Here is a 21532-nt window from a genome sequence, read left to right as displayed (position 1 = left end):
CACGTGCCACCGGCACAAGTGCCAGTAAGGCGACGCTGGTAATGATCACGTTCAAATGGTACTATTTACGTGCCAACAGCACAGAAGCCAGACAGCTGCTCTGGCACTGATCATGCTCGGACGGTGCTGTTAGCGCTCCACTGGCACAGGTGCCAGTCATCGAATTTGGTTCAATTACGATTTTGATTTCATTTGCCCCAACAGGTCTTCGCAAACAGAGTTTAGTGTCCAATGAAGGAAAGGTTGGCATGGGTGCCAGTCGTTGGTGTTTATGTATGTAGTAATGTATGTATATATATTAATGCATGTATGAATTTCTGTGGGTGTTTAAGTGTGTGTATATATATGTTTCTGTCTAAATGTACTCTATCATATAATTGGTGATGTGGTCACCTGCAACGTACATGGAGTTCTATTAAATGGGCTTGCTGTTTTTTAATACCCATGCTTCAGTATGGGCATAGACCAAGGGTCGAAGCCAACAAAAGTGTGAGAGTATATGTGGCATGTGTGTGTGTGGGGGGGATCTTTCTTTTAAGGAGATAACATGTTTATAATTCTCACTCCCTGACAGGTGAAAGACTATGACCTAATTATGGATGATGAAATAGAGTTTATTCAAGCCCTCAAGTTACCTGGATCTAAGGGCAAAACTGTGAGTATCTCTCTGGCCTTTTTGTTTTTATCCTGATGTTGTAATTCATGTTGTTTAGCCCTTGGTCATCTCTGATCCAGTAGACCTATGATTAAAGCTATACCAGCCATGACCATCTCACCTTGAGGTGTTACATTATCTAATGTTTACTTTTTAAAGATTATAGGGATTTGATTTGAGTTGCTACTTCTAGCATGTCAAACCTACATATATCAGGCACTGTCATTGACGTGTGAGTAATAGTAGTAGTATCAGCAGCAGCAGTAGTAGAACTGTCTTCATGTTAATCTTGTTATCAGTTAACAAACTTTTTAAATCAAACAGTTTAATTGGATTTATTTGTGATTAAATCATTAACCCTTTGATGTTTAAATTAGTTACATTCAGCCCAAATATTCTACCCATTTTATATTCAAACTGGCCATATCCAGCCTCTCACACTTACCCTACAATGCTTGATTAATTCAAATTGATGTGAATAAATAAGCAATACATTGACAGACTAATCTGAATGCTAAAAGGTTTAAGTAATTTAATGCTTTGATCTCTTTAGAAATAGATTAATACTTTAATCCAACAGTAACAGATTAATGTTGTTTTCTAATCTTTTAGTAACAATTAGATACTATAATCCTTGTATTTATTCTTGCCTTTAACCCTCCAACGCGGAGTATAGGCCACTTATAATTGAATTCCATGTCACATAATTTCTCGCTTCTGTACTTATACTCTGCCATGAATGTTCCCCTTTCTCTAGTTCCTTTTGTGTTGATCTACGGTCATGAGTTCTTAGGCCTACCCCTCTTTCTATATCCATCTGGATTCCACTGTAAAGCACTTTTCGCTGCATTTGGTGTGTCCTTTCTAATTGTGCTACCAATCCACTTCCACTTTCTCTTAAATATTTGTTCTCTAATCAAAACTTGATTCGTTCTTTGCCATAGCTCCATATTGCTTGTAGTAATACTTTAATGTATTAGTTTATTAGCTGTGGATTAATGTTTTAATCTTGCAAGCAATAGATTAATGAATTAAAATGGATTAAAATTTCATTTTACTAATAAATTTATGCCTCAGTCCCACTAACAATCCATTAATGCTTTAATTGCACCTTTATTAATTAATCCTTTAATTAGTGTTGTAATTATACATTCATACTTTAATCAGAGCCTGTCAAACTGTCTACCCCATGCCAGCAATTCATTCATTTCTAACTTTTCCCCCTTTTTTTTTGGCTTTGTCTGTTTCAGAAAGATGTCACAGAACCAGCAATCAGCTCAAGTGACCTTAAAAAAATGTCTATCTCAGAAACACGGAAATCACTGCCAATCTATCCATTCCGGGATGACTTAATTGAGGCAATCCAGGACCATCAAATTCTGATTATTGAGGGAGAAACTGGATCCGGCAAAACCACTCAGATTCCTCAGTATTTATATGAAGCAGTTAGTGTCTTATAATATTGATATGTACCCCTTTCGTAGAGTTTTGCTGGTTTGCATGATGATTGGGATAGAGTTTAGGGTCCATGATGTTTGAGTATTGACATATGGGTATCTAAAGACAGAAATTAGTGGGGTTTTTTCCAAAAACATGTTAGGGCTTACTACTGTCAATAATAAATGATGACGGTACTAAACTATTATATATAATGTTTATATTTTATATTAACCCTTTAGCACAGCGATTCCCAGCTTATTATAGGTCTTTGACTATAAGACTGTAAAATTGTTGGTGAAGGCACCATGGCTTAGTGGATAGGGTATTTAACTCACAATCGTATGGTTGTGATTTCGATTCTTGGCAGCACATTGTGTCCCTGAGCAAGGCACTTTATTTCGTGTTCCTGCAGTCAACTCAACTGGCAAAAATGTGTTGTACCAAGAATTCAAAGGGACCAGCCTTGTCACATTCTGTCATGCTGAATCTTCCTGAGAACTATGTTAAGGGTACACGTGTCTGTGGAGTGCTCAGCCACTTGCTTGTTAATTTCACAAGCAGGGATCAGATCAGCTGGAACCCTAACCCTAACCAGCAGAGTGCCAGTTTTCTTTTTTTTTTTTTAAATTGTTGACACTAAACAAGTAAGTGTCTGGTTACATACTCTTTTACTTGTTTCAGTCTTTTGACTGTGGCCATGCTGGAGCACCGCCTTTAGTCGAGCAAATCGACCCCAGGACTTATTCTTTGGAAGCCTAGTACTTATTCTATCGGTCTATTTTGCCGAACCGCTAAGTTACGGGGACATAAACACACCAGCATCGGTTGTCAAGACATACAAACACATACACACATACATATATATATACATATATACGACAGGCTTCTTTCAGTTTCTGTCTACCAAATCCACTCACAAGGCTTTGGTCGGCCCGAGGCTATAGTAGAAGACACTTGCCCAAGATGCCACGCAGTGGGACTGAACCCGGGACTATGTGGTTGGTAAGCAAGCTACTTACCACACAGCCACTCCTACGCCTATGCATATATATATATATCATCATCATCATCATCATCGTTTAATGTCCGCTTTCCATGCTAGCATGGGTTGGACGATTTGACTGAGGACTGGCAAACCAGATGGCTGCACCAGGCTCCAATCTGATCTGGCAGAATTTCTACAGCTGGATGCCCTTCCTAACACCAACCACTCCAAGAGTGTAGTGGGTGCTTTTACGTGCCACCGGCACGAGGGCCAGTCACACAGTACTGGCAATGGCCACACTATATATATATATATATATATATATATACGATTATTAGTATTATTAAAGCAGTAAACAGGCTGAATCATTAGCACTTTGGACAAAAAGCATTGTGACATTTCTTTCAGTTCTTTTCATTTTGAGTTCAAATACTGCCATGGTGAACTTTGTATCTCATTCTTTTGAAGGATTTGATGTAATTGACTTGTCCCTTTTCCTCAGAATTGCTGGTCTGGTGCTAAAATTTAAAACAGTTGTTATTATTATTTATTAATATAGGGTGTCGAGCTGGCAGAATCGTTAGCATGTCATCAGACAAAATGCTTAGCATCATTTCTTCTGACTTTATGTTCAGATGTCACTGGGGTCAACTTTGCCTTTCATTGGGGGGTCGATAAAATAAGTACCATTTGAAAACTAGATCAGCAGTTTCAGGGGAGTGGGTAAGTTAATTACATCAACCCTGAAAATATGAACGGCGAAGTCAACCTCTGTCGAATTTGAACACAGAATGTGCAGACAGACAAAATGCCACTATGCAATTTGCGCAGCATGCTAACTTATCTGCCAGCTTGCCATCTTAAATGGACATAGAATATTTTTGATAATGATGACAATGTGTGTGTGTGAATATTTGTTAATAAGTTTGGTCTATTTGCAGGGATATTGTAAAAACAAAATGAAAATAGGCTGCACACAACCAAGGAGAGTAGCTGCCATGTCTGTTGCAGCTCGGGTTGCTGAAGAAATGTCTTTCAAGTTAGGGAATGAAGTAAGTATTTCAGAAACTTTCCAAAAACATCCATGTTTTTCATGAATCACACGTGGTGTGAAGTATTTGTGTGGAACAGTGGTTTTGACAAGTTAGTTTACTCAGCTCAGTCTAACCAGCTGTTGGTAAGTACCACTCTCACATTCACACTCAGTGGTGAAGTTAGTTATTGTAATAATATGGTGGGTTCAGTCCTCACTAAAGGCAGTCCCATATTCTACTTACATCATTTCATCTTCCTCAATCACAGGATTGTTTATTCTTTAATTCTTTTCCTTGTTTCAGTCATTTGACTGCGACCATGCTGGAGCACCACCTTAAAGGGTTTTAGTTGAAGAAATCGACTCCAGGACTAATTCTTTGTCAGCCTAATACTTATTCTATCGGTCCCTTTTGCTGAACCGCTTAGTTATGGGGGCATAACCACACCAGCATCTGTTGTCAAGCAATGGTGGGGTGACAAACACAGACACCAGGCACACACACATAAATATATACATATTTATATATACGACAGAGCCCCCTTCAGCCTCCATCCACTAAATCCATTTACAAGGCTTTGGTAGGTCTGAGGCTATAAAAGAAGACACTTGCTCAAGGTGCCATGCAGTAGGAGTGAACCATGTGGTTGGGAAGCAAGCTTCTTATCCCACAACCACATAATTTTCAAGCATCATTGGACTGACTGTTTCCCCACTAACTCTAGATTCACCAAATTCTATATACCCTCCCCTATAGCAATAATCAGAATATTGAGTCACTCAACATTAGAAGTGCCACTGATTTCAATAAGCTGAATCACCTGTTTAGAAAATAGCTTCATCCATAACACCTCATTGGTCCTGTACTACCCTTGTTATGTCTCCTATAACACCTTCTACTGATGCAGTCATATGTTCACAACACACCTACTAATGCAACACCATAACTACCGATAATTGTATCAGCACTCCTTCAGAAGGAACTCAAATGATTGAGTGGCTGCTTAATCTAGCATTGTGTTGTGTTTATTCTTAAGCAAAACACTTCACTCAGCTCAACCTCACTTAAACCCACCAACCTTTTCTTCTCTCTTCTAGGTGGGCTACAGTATCAGGTTTGAAGATTGTACATCTGAGCGGACCATACTGAAGTACATGACCGATGGGATGTTGCTGAGAGAGTTTCTCAGTGAACCAGACCTGGCCAGTTACAGGTAGTAGGACCTCTTATACACACTGCTCTCTCTCTCTCTCTCTCTCTCTCTCTCTCTCTCTCTCTCTCTCTCTCTCTCTCTCTCTCTCTCTCTCCCCTCTCCCCCCCTCTCTCTCTCATAAGTGGCTTGTCTGTTTCCCCATGTGTTCATTCTATTGTCCGTAAAAAAAGTCTGTTTTTTTGTGCTTTGTTTATATTCCCGTTCCTTTTTGACATCCTGTACCCGGATATGCATCTATATATACATGTAGATGTAAGCAGGTACATATATGTATGTTTACATGCATATGCTCATATATAATTTGTATTACTATATATATATATATATATATATATATATATGTGTATCCCTATATATATATATATATATGTGTATCCCTATATATACATATATTTACATGTGTATATGTTTGTATGTAAATGAAGCCCAAGCCTGTTTATTTGCATCATTATTTCTCTCTCTTTCTCTCTGTCTCTCTTTCTCTCTCTCCCAATATATATGTGCATGTGTGTGTGTGTATTTATATATATATAAGTATTATTATTTAAAACAGTTTGATTTGGTTCCATGCAGCTTAAAGTTTCACAGGGCTCTAACAGAAGCCTGTCTCTTTCAGCCTGAAAGAGACTTCTGTTAGAGGCCTGCGAAACTTTAATTTGCATGGAACCAAATCAATCTGTTTTAAATAATACATATAACTCCTACTAAATGTGTTGAGTGTCCTTTTCTTTCATTTGTCCACTCATGGACAATAGGTATTAAATGATGATGATATATATATATATATATATATATATATATATAAGAATTTAAGGATTGGAGAAAACGCATGTTATAATTGCATACTTTATTGTAATCCTTTGAAACATATGTAGGAATAAAGTATGCAATTATAACATGCGTTTTCTCCAATCCTTAAATTCTTAAATATACTCAAATACCCAAAATTTCAAGGAGTTCCTGCCTTAAAAACAGGAACTAAACCACAGTTATTTTGTGTTCTTTGCTACATTGGTTTCTATTAACCCATTTATTCTATCAGAAGAATTTTTATTCATTAAGATAGAAGAAATACACATAATTATATATATATATATATATATATATATATACACACACATATATACACACATATAAATATATCAACAACCATTATTGTTTCCTTTCTTCAGTGTCATCATTGTTGATGAAGCCCATGAACGGACCCTTCACACAGACATCCTGTTTGGGTTAGTGAAAGATATTGTCCGCTTCAGACCAGATTTGAAGTTGCTCATCTCCAGTGCTACACTTGATGCTGAGAAGTTCTCAGAAGTAAGTTTTCTCTTGGCCCTGTTTTACCCCACCCCTTCTCCCAACTTGTTAGGAACTGGAATGATGTGGTATAGTGTGGATGTGTCTGTCATGAAACATTCAGAGTTCAGATCCCCACCAAAGTCAATTTTGCCTTTCATCCTTAATTAAATAAAATACCAGTCATGTCCTGGGGTCAGTAGTATCAACCAACACCAACTCTCAAAATTGTTGGTCTTGTACCTATATCAGAAACCATTATTATTGTTGTTGCTGTTATCGTTAAGGAAGTGAGCTGGCAGAGTCATTACCATGCTGGACAAAATGCTTAGCAGCATTTCTTCTGACTATGTTCCGAGTTCAAATGCTACTGCTGGGGCTGACTTTGCTTCTCATCCTTTCCAGATCGATAAAATAAGTATCAGTTGAACACTGGGATCGATGTAATCAACTTAACCCTTCCTCACGCAGAAACTGCTGGCCTTGTGCCAAAATTTGAAATTATCATTGTTGTTAGGGCACGTGACTTTGTCGTTAAGGTATTTGGCTCACAATCATAAGGTCATGAATTCAATTCCCAGTGACATATTGTGTCCTTGAGCAAGACACTTAATTTCACATCATTCCAGTCCTCTCAGCTGACAAAAATGAGTAGTACCTGTACTTCAAAGGGCCAGCCTTGTCACATTCTGTCACACTGAATCCCCTTGAGAACTACATTAAAGGTACACATGTCTGTGGAGTGCTCAGCCACTTGCATGTTGGGGTGAGCTGGCAGAATGTTACTCTACTGGACAAAATGCTTAATAGCATTTCTTTCTGAATAAACGTTCTGAATTCAAATATTGATGGTGTTGATTTTGCTTTTCATCAAATTAGTATAGCACTAGGGTTGATGTAATTGACTTGCTCATTCCTCCAAACTTGCTAGCCTGTGCCAAAATTTGAAACCATCACCATCATTATCATTATTAAGGTGGTAAGTAGCTTGCTTACCAACCATATTGGTTCCGGGTTCAGTCCCACTGCGTGGCACCTTCAGGCAAGTGTCTTCTAATCGGGCCGACCAAAGCCTTGTGAGTGGATTTGGTAGACGGAAACTGAAAGAAGCCCGTCATATATATATATATATATATATATATATATATATATATATATATATATATATATATATGTGTGTGTGTATGTATGTATATGTTTGTGTGTCTGTGTTTGTCCCCCCAACATCGCTTGACAACCGATGCTGGTTGACACAAACTTTTTCCTCAACCTAATAGTATTAAGGCAGTGAGCCAACAGAATCATGTGCATGCTGGGCAAAATACTTGGCGGCATTTTGCCTGTCTTTACGTTCTGAGTTCAAATTCCACTGAGGTCGACTTTGCCTTTCATCCTTTCAGGGTCGATAAAATAAGTACCAGTCAAGTACTGGGGTCGATGTAATCGACCATCCCTCCCCTAAAATTTCAGGTCTTATGCCTATAATAGAAAGGATCATTATTATTATTGTTATTCATCATCATTTATTTCATTTGATTTTAGGAAAATTGAAGCATGTCTTTGATAAATCTGGAATTTATAAAACTTATTTTGTGCACATGACTTTTGGCCCACCCTGTATATTCCCCACTTGTCTTTGTATATCTGAAATAACTTATGGAACCTTTACTCGATATGATCCGCATGCATGGCTGGCTATTCTAGAAACAGCTGTAAAAGATTCTTTACATTTATATTCTCTATCTAAATAAAACGTTTTTTTGCGAGTGATGCCAAATGTCTTGCATTTTCATTTTTTAGTTTAATCTATATCCACTTGCTCAAGGAGAAACCACTTCTAGCCATCTCTGATACACTGTCTCAACATCACATTTTTCAGCTGCAGTTCAAACTGGAGTTTTAGTGGTAAACTAAGCACTGATAGTGCCCACCTATTTACATTATGTCAGTTGATGAAAACTCCTTGTTTATTCTGTATCTAAATAACATTTACTGATGTTTACCTTTTCTCTGTCTCTTTCATTCCAGTTTTTCGATGAGGCTCCTATTTTCCGTATTCCTGGCAGAAGATTCCCAGTTGATATATTTTATACAAAGGTTAACCTACATACACTCAACTATCTTTCTTCATTGTGTACAACATTAAAAAAAAAGGCTTAGTATTTAGGGTGTTTGGCTCACAATCACATGGTTGTGAGTTCTACACCTGACGGTACATTGTATTCTTGAGCAAGACACTTTATTTCATGTTGCTCCAAGTCACACAGATGGCAAAAATGAGTTGTACCTGATTTTCAAAAGGGCTAGTCTTATCACACTGAATCTCTCTCAGAACTATGTTAAGGGTACATGTAATTGTGGCGTGCTCAGCCACTTGCACATTAATTTTACCAGCAAGCGGTTCTTTTGATCAGATCAACTGGAACCCTTGTCATCGTAATCAACGGAGTGTCAGTTACAACATATTTGCTGTGGCAGGTCCTTATGAGCGAGTTTTATTCTACTGAAATATGACCCTTTTGTCTGAACCTTTCTTTTATCATATGGTTGTTGTTATTTTAGCCCAGTGAAGGCATGTAGCTTTGTGGTTAATGTATTTAATCCACAGCTGTAAGGTCATGAGTTTGATTCTTGGTGGTACATTGTCTCCTTGAGCAAGGTGCCTTATTTCACATTGCTCCAGTCCACTCAGCTGACAAACATGTGTTGTACCTGTATTTCAGAGGGCCAGCCTTGTCATATTCTATGTCACACTGAATATCCCTGGGAACCATGTTAAGGGTATGCATGTCTGTGGAGTGCTCAGCCACATGCATGTTAATTTCACAAGCTGGCTGTTCTGTTGATCAGATCAACAGGAACCTTCATGATTTCAACAAACAAAGTGCCAGTTTAAACCCCAGGTCAACCCTGATGTGTCAGAACCCATAATCAAAGGCTTTCACACCATGACCATCCTCGTTTTTATGGCTATGATGGACTACATCGTTCAATATGTCCTTCAGATGGCAGTGTGGGAGTTCTTGAAGGTGCATGGCTGAGTGGTTAAAGTGTTGGGCTCACAATCATCAGATCATAAGCTCAATCTCTGGACTGGGTGGGTGTTGTGTACTTGAGCATCAATAAGATAAAATGATGGAAAATATTGTGAAACCATGATCAGACTTTGGGAAATCTGAAGAGATGATCCATATGTATAACATTGACTGGAAACCCAACTACTAAAGTCTAGCATACACTTCACACATAACATAACCAGTTCTATCTTTTCTACTGCCATAATGTACGTGGGACTACATTTTTTAATGTGTCTTTCCTCTTTCAAGATATTAGCGCAGTCTGAGTTAGGTTTGGTTACTATTTGTAATAGGTTCACCAACCATGTAGAAGATGTCTGTTAGAACACTATAGCTTGTCTTTTACATTGGTATCTTTTGTGGTTCATTTCAGGCACCAGAAGCTGATTATTTAGACGCTGCCATTGTAACCGTTCTACAGATCCATGTAACGCAACCACCTGGAGATATTCTGGTTTTCCTTACTGGGCAGGAAGAAATTGAAACAGCACAGGAAATTCTCTTGGTAAGTATCTACTGTTATATGGTTCAGTGAACCTAATTGTAAATGGGTTTCATGAGAGGATTACAGACAACTGTAAATAGACATCACAAATGTATCCAGTTCATGACACTACGTACGAGGTATGTTCTAAAAGTATCGAACTTTAACAGAGGATTTGTACATGTGGAGTGTTGGCAAAATTTGGCCCCAAAGTGGTGGTGGAGTAGCAGAAGCAACTTTGCATAGAAATCATCCATCTAACTATAAATAGGTACTATGAGGAAGTACAATATAACCATCAATATCTATGAAACACAAGATGTTTGTGTGTGTGTGTGTGTATGTGATGTGGGTTATGCACGTCCACAAATTAGCACGCATGTCGCTCCAATTTTAGGAGGACATTGTTCATGACCCTATCTGTGTGAAGGAGAGAGAGAGCAAGAGAGAGAGAGAGAAAGAAAGAGAGGGAGAAAGAAAGAAATAGTGTGTTTGTGACAAGGGGAGAAACAGAGTGTTTGCCAAGCGTCTAAAAAAAAAAATGAAAAAGTGGAAGAGGGAGACAAAGCGTATTACGAAAGAAAATGTAGCTAAGGAAGACAGAGTAAAATGCATTTTTTTTCTTAAACATGAGATATAGTTTCAAATATAAGATGTTTTTGAAAGACACTATATTCTATAATAAGATTATATATACTTTCTCACACAACAATTCAAATATATTTATTTTAAATCATTTATTTATTTGAAATCGTTCATCTTTCTCCCCCCCCCCCCCTCTCACTCTCACACATACTACTTTGGGAGCGAAAGAGTTTTGTTTATATTTCACAACAATGAAACAAAAACGTATGTAACAATTTGTCAGTCACCCCCCCCCCCCCCCCATCCGACCCGTTTTTCGGACCACAAAAAGGGTTTGGTAATTTTTCAGATTAACACCCGCACGATTTCCACTAGGGTGTTACGATTAGGATTAGGGTTAGGGTTACGGTTTTAGGGTCAGAGTTAGGGTTAGGGTTAGAGTTAACCTAGAAGGGACAGGCTCCTTATTTTTTGGTTAAGGTTGTTGGTAAGCTTTCCTAAGTTACTCCAATCCAGATCCCCAATGCAAACCTTCAGATCAACCTTCTCCTATGCAGATCTCTAATGCAACATTTAAAAAAAGAGTCAATAAGTGAAAATAACCAATAAACTGATTCCTTATGGGATTTCTCAATCAAATTGCCAGCAAACCATTTTCAGCCAAACCAATTTCAATGGATTTCGCTCAAATCTGATGTCAATGTTATTTATTTTGGTTTGAAATAAAGGACTTAATCATTTAATAATCCTAGCTTAATCCTGAGCAGCGCCGGGTTATACTGCTAGTATATCATAAATGTGTAGATTTTACTGTTGAGCTGGCTGAGATGGTATGATAATTATTGTGTACCAGGGAATTTAACAAAAGAAACAATACTACTTGTGTGTGGGTTCCTGGATATATAATGTGTGAAGTAAGATTGGCTATGTACCCATGTGTGCAGCAGGTAGATAGTTAATGGATGTATGGAGAATTTGTGAGGCTTACACTGTAGTTGCATCTGTGACGGTGTTATACAAAGTAAGTGTGACTGAGCTGTGACACAAGCTGTGACAATTTTATACAATGGAAGTGTGACTCACCTATAGCACTAGTTGTAACAGTATTACACAATGGAATTGTGACTACATTTATGACTGGTAAAGTGCGACTGAGTCTGCAGCTGGTTCTATTAATATAGAAACAAAATTGTGTTGTTGCAGGAACGTACACGGAAGCTGGGTTCCAAAATCAAAGAATTACTTATCTTACCAGTCTATTCAACATTGCCATCAGAAATGCAAGCCAAGATCTTTGAACCAACACCACCTGGAGCCAGAAAGGTAAAGAATTATTACTTTTATGTTTTGGTTTATGTACAGTAGGAATACACTCATTAATTTTAGTAATTATATATTAATTACAGAGTAATTATCAATAAGTAAGGAGCTCATTTGTTTCACATTTCTCTTTTCATGCCTGCACGAATTGGATAAGGATTTATTTACATTAAATAAATTATGCAATAATTAAAGAGTCGTTAACTGCAATTACAGATTAATTTATACAGTAATTAGAGAGTAATTAATATTGGTTTTAAATTTTGGCACAAAGCCAGCAATTTCAGGGTAGGTGGTAAGTTGATTACATTGGCCCCAGTGTCAAACTGGTACTTTTTTTATTGACCTCGAAAGGATGAAAGGTAAAGAGAACCTTGGTGGAATTTGAACTCAGAACATGAAGAGGGACAAAATTTCACTAAGCATTTAACCCAACGTGCTAATGTTTCATATTTCTTTATTGCCCACAAGGGGCTAAGCATAGAGGGGTCAAACAAGGACAGACAAAGGGATTAAGTCAATTACATCGACCCCAGTGCATAACTGGAACTTAATTTATCGACCCCGAAAGGATGAAAGGCAAAGTCTACCTCGGCAGAATTTGAACTCAGAACGTAACGGCAGATGAAATACCACTAAGCATTTTGCCCGGTGTGCTACCGTTTCTGCCCTGTGCTAATGTTTCTGCCAGCTTGCCACCATAGACAGTAATTAATATTGAAGGAGCCTTGTTTTGCAAGTCACTTGGTGACCTCACTGGTGTTGGTGCCATGCAAAAAGCACCCAGTACACCGTGTAAGAGGTTTGGAATTAGGAAGAGCACCCAGCCATAAACACCATGTCAATGCAAACATTGGAGCTTGGCACAGTCCTTTGGCTCGAACCATCCAACCCATGCCAGCATGGAAAATGGACATTAAATGATAATGATGGGGATAATTAATTAATAATTATAGAGGAATAAGTAATAGAGTAAAGACACCCATAATGTTAGTACATGGAATATTCAGTTAGCTGCACTCGCACATTCTTCTGTTCTCTTTTTCAGATCATTTTAGCTACAAACATTGCTGAAACATCCTTGACCATCGATGGAATCATCTATGTCATCGATCCAGGTTTCTGTAAGCAGAAAAGTTACAACGCCCGGACTGGCATGGAGTCTCTTGTAGTGACACCAATATCTAAGGTAACTCTTGCATTCAGTGTCAAACAATAACAGCGGTTGTTAGTTGTGACTGTAAAGTTAACTAAAATATTGGCTGATGAGTTCACAGTTTTGTTCAGCCATTGTTTTTTCTAGATCCCAGAACATGTGTGAGTTACAAAAGGCTACACTCATGACTGTTTCTGCCCTACCAGACTCCTGGCATGGAGTCTCTTGTTGTGACACCAATATCTAAAGTAACTCTTGCAATCACAGTGGTTGTTAGTGACTGTAAAGTTAATTAAAATGTTGGCTGAAGAGTTCAGTTTCATTCAGCCATTGTTTTGTAGCTCCCAGAACAGGTGAGAGTTGCAACAGCCCACATTCATGGACTGTTTCTGCCCTACCAGCCATGATGGATTCGACAGTTCTGTTTTGTCAGCAACACTTTATATCTTTTTAAAATTTTTTTTACTTATTTCAATCATTAGACTGCAGCTATGCTGGGGCACCACTTTGAAGAATTTTTAGTTGAGCGAATCGACCGCGGTACTTGTTACTTTTTAAGCCTGGTACTTATTCTATTGGTCTATTTTGCTGAACTGCTAAGTTACGGAGATGTAAACACACCAACACCTGATTTCAAGCAGTGGTGATGGGACATAAAGACACACACACACACATATATGTGTGTGTATATATATAAGATGCATCAAGCTAAGTAAAATCGCTACCTTCCACACATACAGGTTTGTCCTTTCTGGTGTCAGTGCCACATAAAAAGCACCTGTGCCTGTGCTGTGTCAGCACACTGTGCCAGTGACATGTGAAAAGCACCCAGCAGACTCTGTTAAGTGGTTGGCATTAAGGAGGGCATCCAGCCATAGAAACCATGCCACAACAGACAGTTGGAGTCTGGACAGCTCCCAGCTGGCCAGCTCCATGTCAAATCATCCAACCAATGCCAACCAGTATAGAAAGTAGACATCAAACAATGATGATGACGGGCTTCTTTCAGTTTCCATCTACTAAATCCACTAACGAGGCTTTGGTCAACCTGAGGCTATTGTAGAAGACATTTGCCCAAGGTGTCACTCAGTGGGACTGAACCCAGAACCATGTGATCAGGAAGCAAGCTTGTTACCACTCAGCCATGCCTGCATTTTTTTTTACCTACTTTGTAAATAGGTCTCATGAAAAGGCAAAGTTCACTTCTCTTCACAGTCCATCTTGGTGTAAATATGTACTGTAAGGCACATATTAGTTGGATTGATTGGATTGGATTGCCAATGTTCAGTCCACTGCAGGACGAAGGCCTCAGCATGTTCTCTCCACCAGCCATGGTTTGGTATGGAAGGCATGAGTTTGAGCTTGAGATCAAAATGGTTTGATGAGCCTACTCTGCCACACTGGCTCGACATGGCTTGGCACAGGGGTGCAGTTTCTTTTTATGCTCTTACCCAGGAGAAGTTAAGTCAATTACATCAACTTCAGTGCTCAACTGGTACCTATTTTATTAACCTTGAAAGGACAAAACACAAAATCAACCTTGGCAGAATTTGAACTCAGAACATAAGGATGAACAAAATACCACTAAGCATTTCACAGTTAAAATATATATTTCTTGTTGGACAGTTCTTATCAGTTATTGAAACTTTTTTCTATTTTGTTTTTGGGGTATTACAGGCTTCAGCAAACCAGCGTGCAGGTCGTGCTGGCAGAGTGGCTGCAGGGAAATCCTTCCGGTTGTACACAGCATGGGCATACAAGAATGAACTGGAGGAGAACTCAATCCCGGAGGTGTGTATTAATCATAATCTCTGTCTACATTCAGCCATTTACTTGGAAACATCCAACAGTTTGACGCTATTCTTATCATCACCATCTTCACTGTCACCACCATCATAATTATCATTGTTATCCTGGTAAATGGCAAACAATAGATTTTCCTAGACATGCATTTCTAACAAAAATACTCTCTCTATCTCTCTCACACACACACACACACACAAGCACAGACACACACACATGATCACACATGATCACCACCTCATCTCATATCTTCCTGGGTCTACCTCCACCACAGGTTCCCTCCACAATTAGAGATTGGCACTTCTTTACATAGCTGTCCTCATCCATATGCATCACATGACCATACCAGTGCAGTCATCTCTCTTGCAAACCACATCTGATACCCCTTATGCCCAACTTTTTTCTCAAGATGCTTACACTCTGTCATACATGCACACTGACATTGCACATCCAGCGGAGCATACTAGCTTTGTTTCTTTCAAGCCTATGCATGTCCTCAGCTGTCACAGCCCATGTTTCACTGCCATGTAGCATAGCTGTTTGCACACAGGCATCATATAGTCTGCCTTTCACTCTGAGGGAGAGGCCCTTTGTTGCCAGCAGAGGTAGGAGCTCTCTGAACTTTGTCCAGCCTATTCTTATTCTTGCAGCTATGCTCTCGGATTATCTGCCTCTGCTACTAACTTGGCCACCTAGATAATGGAAACTATTTACTACCTCTAGCTTACTCACCTGGCAGTTGATGAAGTTTTTTTTCTGTACATTTTCAGTGTTTATTGTACCTGTGCACCTTCAACATGCAAAAGCTATTTTCCCAGTTAACCTTCCTCTGATATTGCTGCACCTCTTATGTGTCTAGCTTGCACCATACACATCTTATGGAGTTTCTACCAATACCTTTCCTACAGATTGAACAGGGCCATCTACCTGAAGGGATTTGTGATTTGTCTGCTCTCCTACTTACTAAGACATTGGTTTTTGCTAGATGAATTATAAAAATATAATAGGATTTTTTAAACATTGAATGGCTCTTGGGGTCCATCTGCGTAGAATAAGAATCATAGGAAAAACATCATTGAGAACCACTACTTCAGCTCTTTAGCAATCAGATTATTCTATCAAGTGTAATGCTTATTTCATATTGTTTTGAATTAATCATGTATTATCTTGTAACTTCGTGATTAATAATATGTGATTGTTTATTTTTAGAATGACAGTGTAGGATAGTTGTGAGTGGCTTGATCCAGCTAGTTTAAGCATAAAAACAGGTTGACTATTTTGGCCGGATATGGCTGGTTTAAATGCTGAAAAGGTTAAACTATCTAAATGAATTTATGATGAAGTTTTTTACTTGTTTCAGATCCAACGGACCAACCTTGGTAATGTGGTGCTGATGTTGAAGAGTCTTGGAATTAATGACCTCATCCATTTTGACTTCATGGACCCACCACCTCACGAGACCCTAGTCCTGGCACTGGAGCAACTTTATGCTCTTGGAGCTCTCAACCACAAGGGAGAACTCACCAAACTTGGTAGAAGAATGGCTGAGCTTCCTGTTGACCCCATGTTGTCAAAAATGATATTGGCTTCAGAAAAGTAAGGTTCACTTTAAATTTTTTTGCTCTTGTTTGTGTTATTTATTATTAGTGTATATGTTACTAAAACCATACGTAACAGGGCCCATGTGTGAAAAGAGTTGAGTGTAACTGGACCCATGTACAACCAGACTGTTGTACAATCAGAGCTGTATGTTTTGGAATTGGAGGTTTGTGTTTGTGTAGCTATGTGTATATATATATGGGTGTGTTTAACCATGTGACTGACCATTTGACCATAAAGATGAATCATTGGCTGTATTGTTAGAGCATCAGAAACACTAGTGCTGGTGCCACATAAAAATCACTGGTGATGGTGTCACCCAGAAAGCATTGGTGCTGGTTCCACATAAAAAGCACTGGCGACAGTGCCACATAGAAAGCACTGGTGATGGTCACACATAAAAACCACTGGTGCTTTTTACATAGCATGTGTGTATGTGAGAGAATGTGTTTGTGAATGTGCTTGTGTGTGTGTGCATGTGGATACCCCCTCCTCACAATATATTTGGGTCCAGGAGTTCTCACCAAGACATATTTTGTCTTCATATTTTCCCAGGTTTAAATGTTCAGAGGAAATTCTCACAATTACTGCCATGTTGTCTGTCAACAATGCCATCTTTTATCGCCCCAAGGACAAAATCGTCCATGCTGACACTGCCCGGCAGAACTTCTTCTCAGCTGGAGGTGATCATTTGACCTTACTCAACGTTTACACTCAGGTGAGTCTTGTCTTGCTTTCTCTTCTAACTTTGATGGAAGGCAGGGAGGGTGATAGTGGTGACGGGTAGTGAGTGGTGGTGATGGTGACAGTAGTGTAGTAATAGTGGTGGTGGTTGTGGTGGCTGTATGGAAACAGGGCTCGATGGAGTAAACTGTAGTAATACTCTTATGTGTGTGTGCTCATGTAATCTATATATGGTAATACACTCTAGTGACTGCAAGGTAGCTGTTACAGTGTGTGTGTGTGTAACTATGGTGTAAACAACTGGTGGTCAAGATTAAGGTGTTTGAAGATCTTCCGAGGGTCACATTGAGGAATGCTTGTGCCAGGTTCTGGAGCTGTCTTGAAGCTGAGGGCAGCTACTTTGATGAAACTGTTACCTCCCAGCCATAATCTAAAGGGTGTCCACAAAGTCTGGGTACATGGGGATTAACACATACTTTAAGAAATTATTATTTCTTATATTTAATTGTTTATATTATGATTTTATTAACTCCATGTAGCCAGACTTTGTGGACACTCTGTAGTTGATGATTTTTTTTAAAAAATACTTTAATTTTGGATAGGATATTGTGTTTCTCTGTTCCTTTTATATAAACTGTCATATTTAGCCCGAATACCTTGTATAAATATTTATGTCTGCTCTGCTACACAGATATGCTATATCCGTGTCTGTTGTGTCTTGAACTCTGTATATACTACATCCTATTTACTATCGTTATCTTTGGGTTTGTCTCATATCCAAGAATTTAGTTTCTTCTTTGCTGAATGCTTCCTTTATGGTGACGCCGTTGATGACTCTGTAAACCAATTCTTGCATAGAAGAGTCGATGGCATTGATTGCATGGTAAGTGGAGGCATGTGGTTTAGTGGTTGGGCTCATGATTGTAAGATTGTGGTTTTGATTTCCACACTGGGTGACATGTTGTGTTCTTTAGCAAAACAATCCATCATGATGACAATGCATGCATGCATGTGCGCGTGGGAATAAATTAGTTTGGCCGGGTCACTGTAATTTCCCTTTCATTCAGCCTTCTGGCTATTTCGTCATGTTGAACTGTTAATCCCTATAAAAATTATTTTCTCTCTCTTTTTTTTTTTTTATTCATTCTATCTCCTTTTTTGTCCTCTTAATCCTTTCTATCAAAGAGTATAAGCTTGAAATGTAAAAGACTTTTCCATTCTTCCTGAGCATTAAACTAATACACCTGCTTCTTGTTCTTACACCTGTCTTTGTCTTTTGTTTTCTGTAAATTTGAATTATATATATTTGTATGCCATGTTTATATACTATATAATATTTAACAATTTTTGTTGGTGGTAGTGGGCCGAAACAGATTACTCCACCCAATGGTGTTACAGTAACTTCATTACAGTACCGTTCTATGAAGCGAGCTAGGGACATCCGAGAGCAGTTGGAAGGATTGATGTCTCGTATTGAGATCGAACCTGCATCCAGTAATGGAGGACACTGTCCCCATCCGAAAGGTCAGTCTGTGTGTTTAACCTTTTAGTATTCAGATTCCCCTGTCAAAAGAAATGAATACTTATGTATTCACATTGTTTGAATTAATCTTGCTTTATCTTGTAGCTTTGTGATTTGGATGTTCTGAATGTCATTGTAGGATTTGTGTGAGAGGCTGGATCTGACCTGTTTGAACTTAAAATAGTTAGAAAGTTTTGGCTGGATATGGCTGGCTTAAATGCTAAAGGACTAATCTATTGCATGTGTATATGTATATGTGCGAGATCAAGACAGTGATATGATGTCTGTTTAATCTTTATAATTTCATTGCAGGCAATAACTGCTGGCTTCTTCTATCACACGGCCCGACTGGGTAAAAGTGGCTCCTACAAGACGGTAAAACATCATCAATGTGTCATGATCCATCCAAACAGCAGCCTCCATGAAGAACATCCTCGATGGGTCATCTATTTTGAGTTGGTTCTCACTACAAAGGAGTATATGCGACAGGTGAGTCAAATCAAACAGTCCTATCTGTGTCAGGTGAAAATAAAAATTATAATTAATGGGAGCAACAGGTGAAATAAACAAATATTCAACAGAATTACTTGACTTGTAAATGTCAATAGGTGAAATATAAACACCCAGAGACATGAGACAGGAACATATACATTATTTTGATGCCTCTTCACACACACATGTCATCATCATACATCCATTGTCCATGCTGGCATGGGTTGGATGGTTTGACCAAGGCTGGCAAGTTGGAAGGCTGCACCAGACTCCAGTCTGATTTGGCATGGTTTCTACGGCTGGATGCTCTTCCTAAAGCCAACCACTCCGAGAGTGCTAATGGGTGCTTTTACGTGCCACTAGCACAGGTGCCATTTGTGTGACACTGGTATCTGCCACGACTGTGATTTTGCTCAGCTTGATGGGTCTTCTTCTCAAGCATGACGTAATGCCAAAGGTCTTGGTCATTACGTCCGTGAGGCCCAACAGTCAAAAGGAGATCAGCCACTTTCCTCTGTGAGGCCCCAACACTTCAAAAGTGCATTTTACATGACACCAGCATCAGCCATAAATTGGCTTGACGGGTATTTTAAAGCACTGCGTATCGTCAAAGGTCTCAGTCACTAGTCATTGCCAGTGTGAGGCCCAAGGTTCATGCTTCACCACCCTCGTTGCATGTCTTCTTGGCTCTACCTCTACCACAGGTTCCCCCAACAGTTAGAGTTCGACACATCTTTACACAGCTGTCCTCATCCATATGCATCACATGACCATACCAGTGCAGTCATCTCTCTTGCACACCACATCTGACGCCTCATATGCCTAACTTTTCTCTCAAGATGCTTACACTTTGTCGAACATGCACACTGACATTGCACATCCAGCAAAGCCTACTGGCTTCGTTTCTTTCAAGCCTATGCATGTCCTCAGCTGTCACAGCCCATGTTTCACTGCCATGTAGCATAGCTGTTCACACACAGGCGTCATACAATCTGCTTTTCACTTTGAGGAGAGACCCTTTGTTGCCAGCAGAGGTAGGAGCTCTCTGAACTTTGCCCAGCCTAATCTTATTTTCACAGCTACACTCTCAGAGCATCCATCTCCGCTACTAACTTGGTCATCTAGATAATGGAAGCTATCTTGTGGTTATTAAAATAGAATGAGATCTCATCAGGCACAGAGAATTCATTAATTTGCAATGTATAAAGTAAATTTACTATTTTTGTCCTTATCAACTTTTTATCTTTTCACTGTTTAAAGCTTACGCAATCCATTTTTTTAGTAAAATTTATAAATTATTATCCATGTTAGGTTAGTTTAGTCATGATACCTTACTTGTCACTAAGCATAACAACTACTTTAAAAGAAGGCACTGATTCTAAAACTCTGCTTGTGTGTCTAATGATTCTGTTGTAATTCTAATGAGTCTGTTTGTTGTGACTCTCATAACTGGTTGGTGTGCTATCTACCCTAATTGAGCAATCTATGACCAAAGTTATTGACCATCCTGCCCATCCTGCCTTTTTTGTATGTTTAGGACTATCCAGTGTGTCATTTTATTTAAGAATGATAGTGTGTTACCTAAAAGATTTGGCTGCTATTTTTAGTAAGTGAGTGACTATTGATGCTTCAGCTCTTGGCTGCCATTAATTTTGTGAGTAGAAGAGAATTGATGAATTGTCTTTGATTTCTCGTTATGCAGGTGATTGAGATAGAGAACCATTGGTTGTTGGAAGTGGCACCACATTATTACAAGGCAAAAGATTTGGACGATGGATCCAACAAGAAGATGCCAAAAAACACTGGGAAATCACGAGAAGAATTTTCCAAAAAATATTAAATGCAACAAAAATTTAAAAAAAAAAAAATTTTCTGATGTACACTATTTGCAGTATTTTGATTTTTTTTTTTCCTAAAAATTGTAAAAATTTTGATTAAAAGAGCATTTGTATATATTTATCTAAAACTATTCTTTGCATTTATCCTTCATTTTCAGTTCAAATTTTAATTCAAAAACATTCATTTTAAAAATGGGGAAATATCATGCATGTCTCTTCCTCTGTGTGTGTAATAGATGGTGTATATTTGCATATTACATGTGTGTGTCTATATACTTAATATATATACACATATTATATATATATATATATATATATATATATATGTATATTATATTATGTATATTATGTT

At 38.6% G+C, this 21532-nt stretch overlaps 1 protein-coding gene across 1 annotated transcript in view; it reads left to right on the top strand.

Moving 5' to 3' along the window:
* The window catches only part of LOC106876964 (pre-mRNA-splicing factor ATP-dependent RNA helicase DHX16), a 31675-nt gene extending 10367 nt beyond the window's left edge, over positions 1-21308 (top strand). Inside the window, 17 exon segments of the mRNA XM_089340090.1 lie at positions 575-655; positions 1906-2100; positions 4022-4132; positions 5212-5327; positions 6500-6641; positions 8649-8717; positions 10071-10202; positions 11970-12089; positions 13135-13275; positions 14920-15033; positions 16406-16641; positions 17200-17362; positions 18689-18736; positions 18738-18830; positions 18832-18852; positions 19163-19339; positions 21045-21308. Of these exon segments, the coding sequence (XP_089196216.1) occupies positions 575-655; positions 1906-2100; positions 4022-4132; positions 5212-5327; positions 6500-6641; positions 8649-8717; positions 10071-10202; positions 11970-12089; positions 13135-13275; positions 14920-15033; positions 16406-16641; positions 17200-17362; positions 18689-18736; positions 18738-18830; positions 18832-18852; positions 19163-19339; positions 21045-21182 (2097 nt within the window). The 3' untranslated portion in view covers positions 21183-21308.
* The last annotated feature ends 224 nt before the right edge of the window (positions 21309-21532 follow it).

Source organism: Octopus bimaculoides, chromosome 23 (genome assembly GCF_046866305.1).
Source record: "Octopus bimaculoides isolate indiv1 chromosome 23, ASM4686630v1, whole genome shotgun sequence".
Taxonomy (NCBI): domain Eukaryota; kingdom Metazoa; phylum Mollusca; class Cephalopoda; order Octopoda; family Octopodidae; genus Octopus; species Octopus bimaculoides.
The sequence above is the reverse complement of the archived record's forward strand: the minus strand, read 5'-3'. Positions and strand labels throughout refer to the sequence as shown.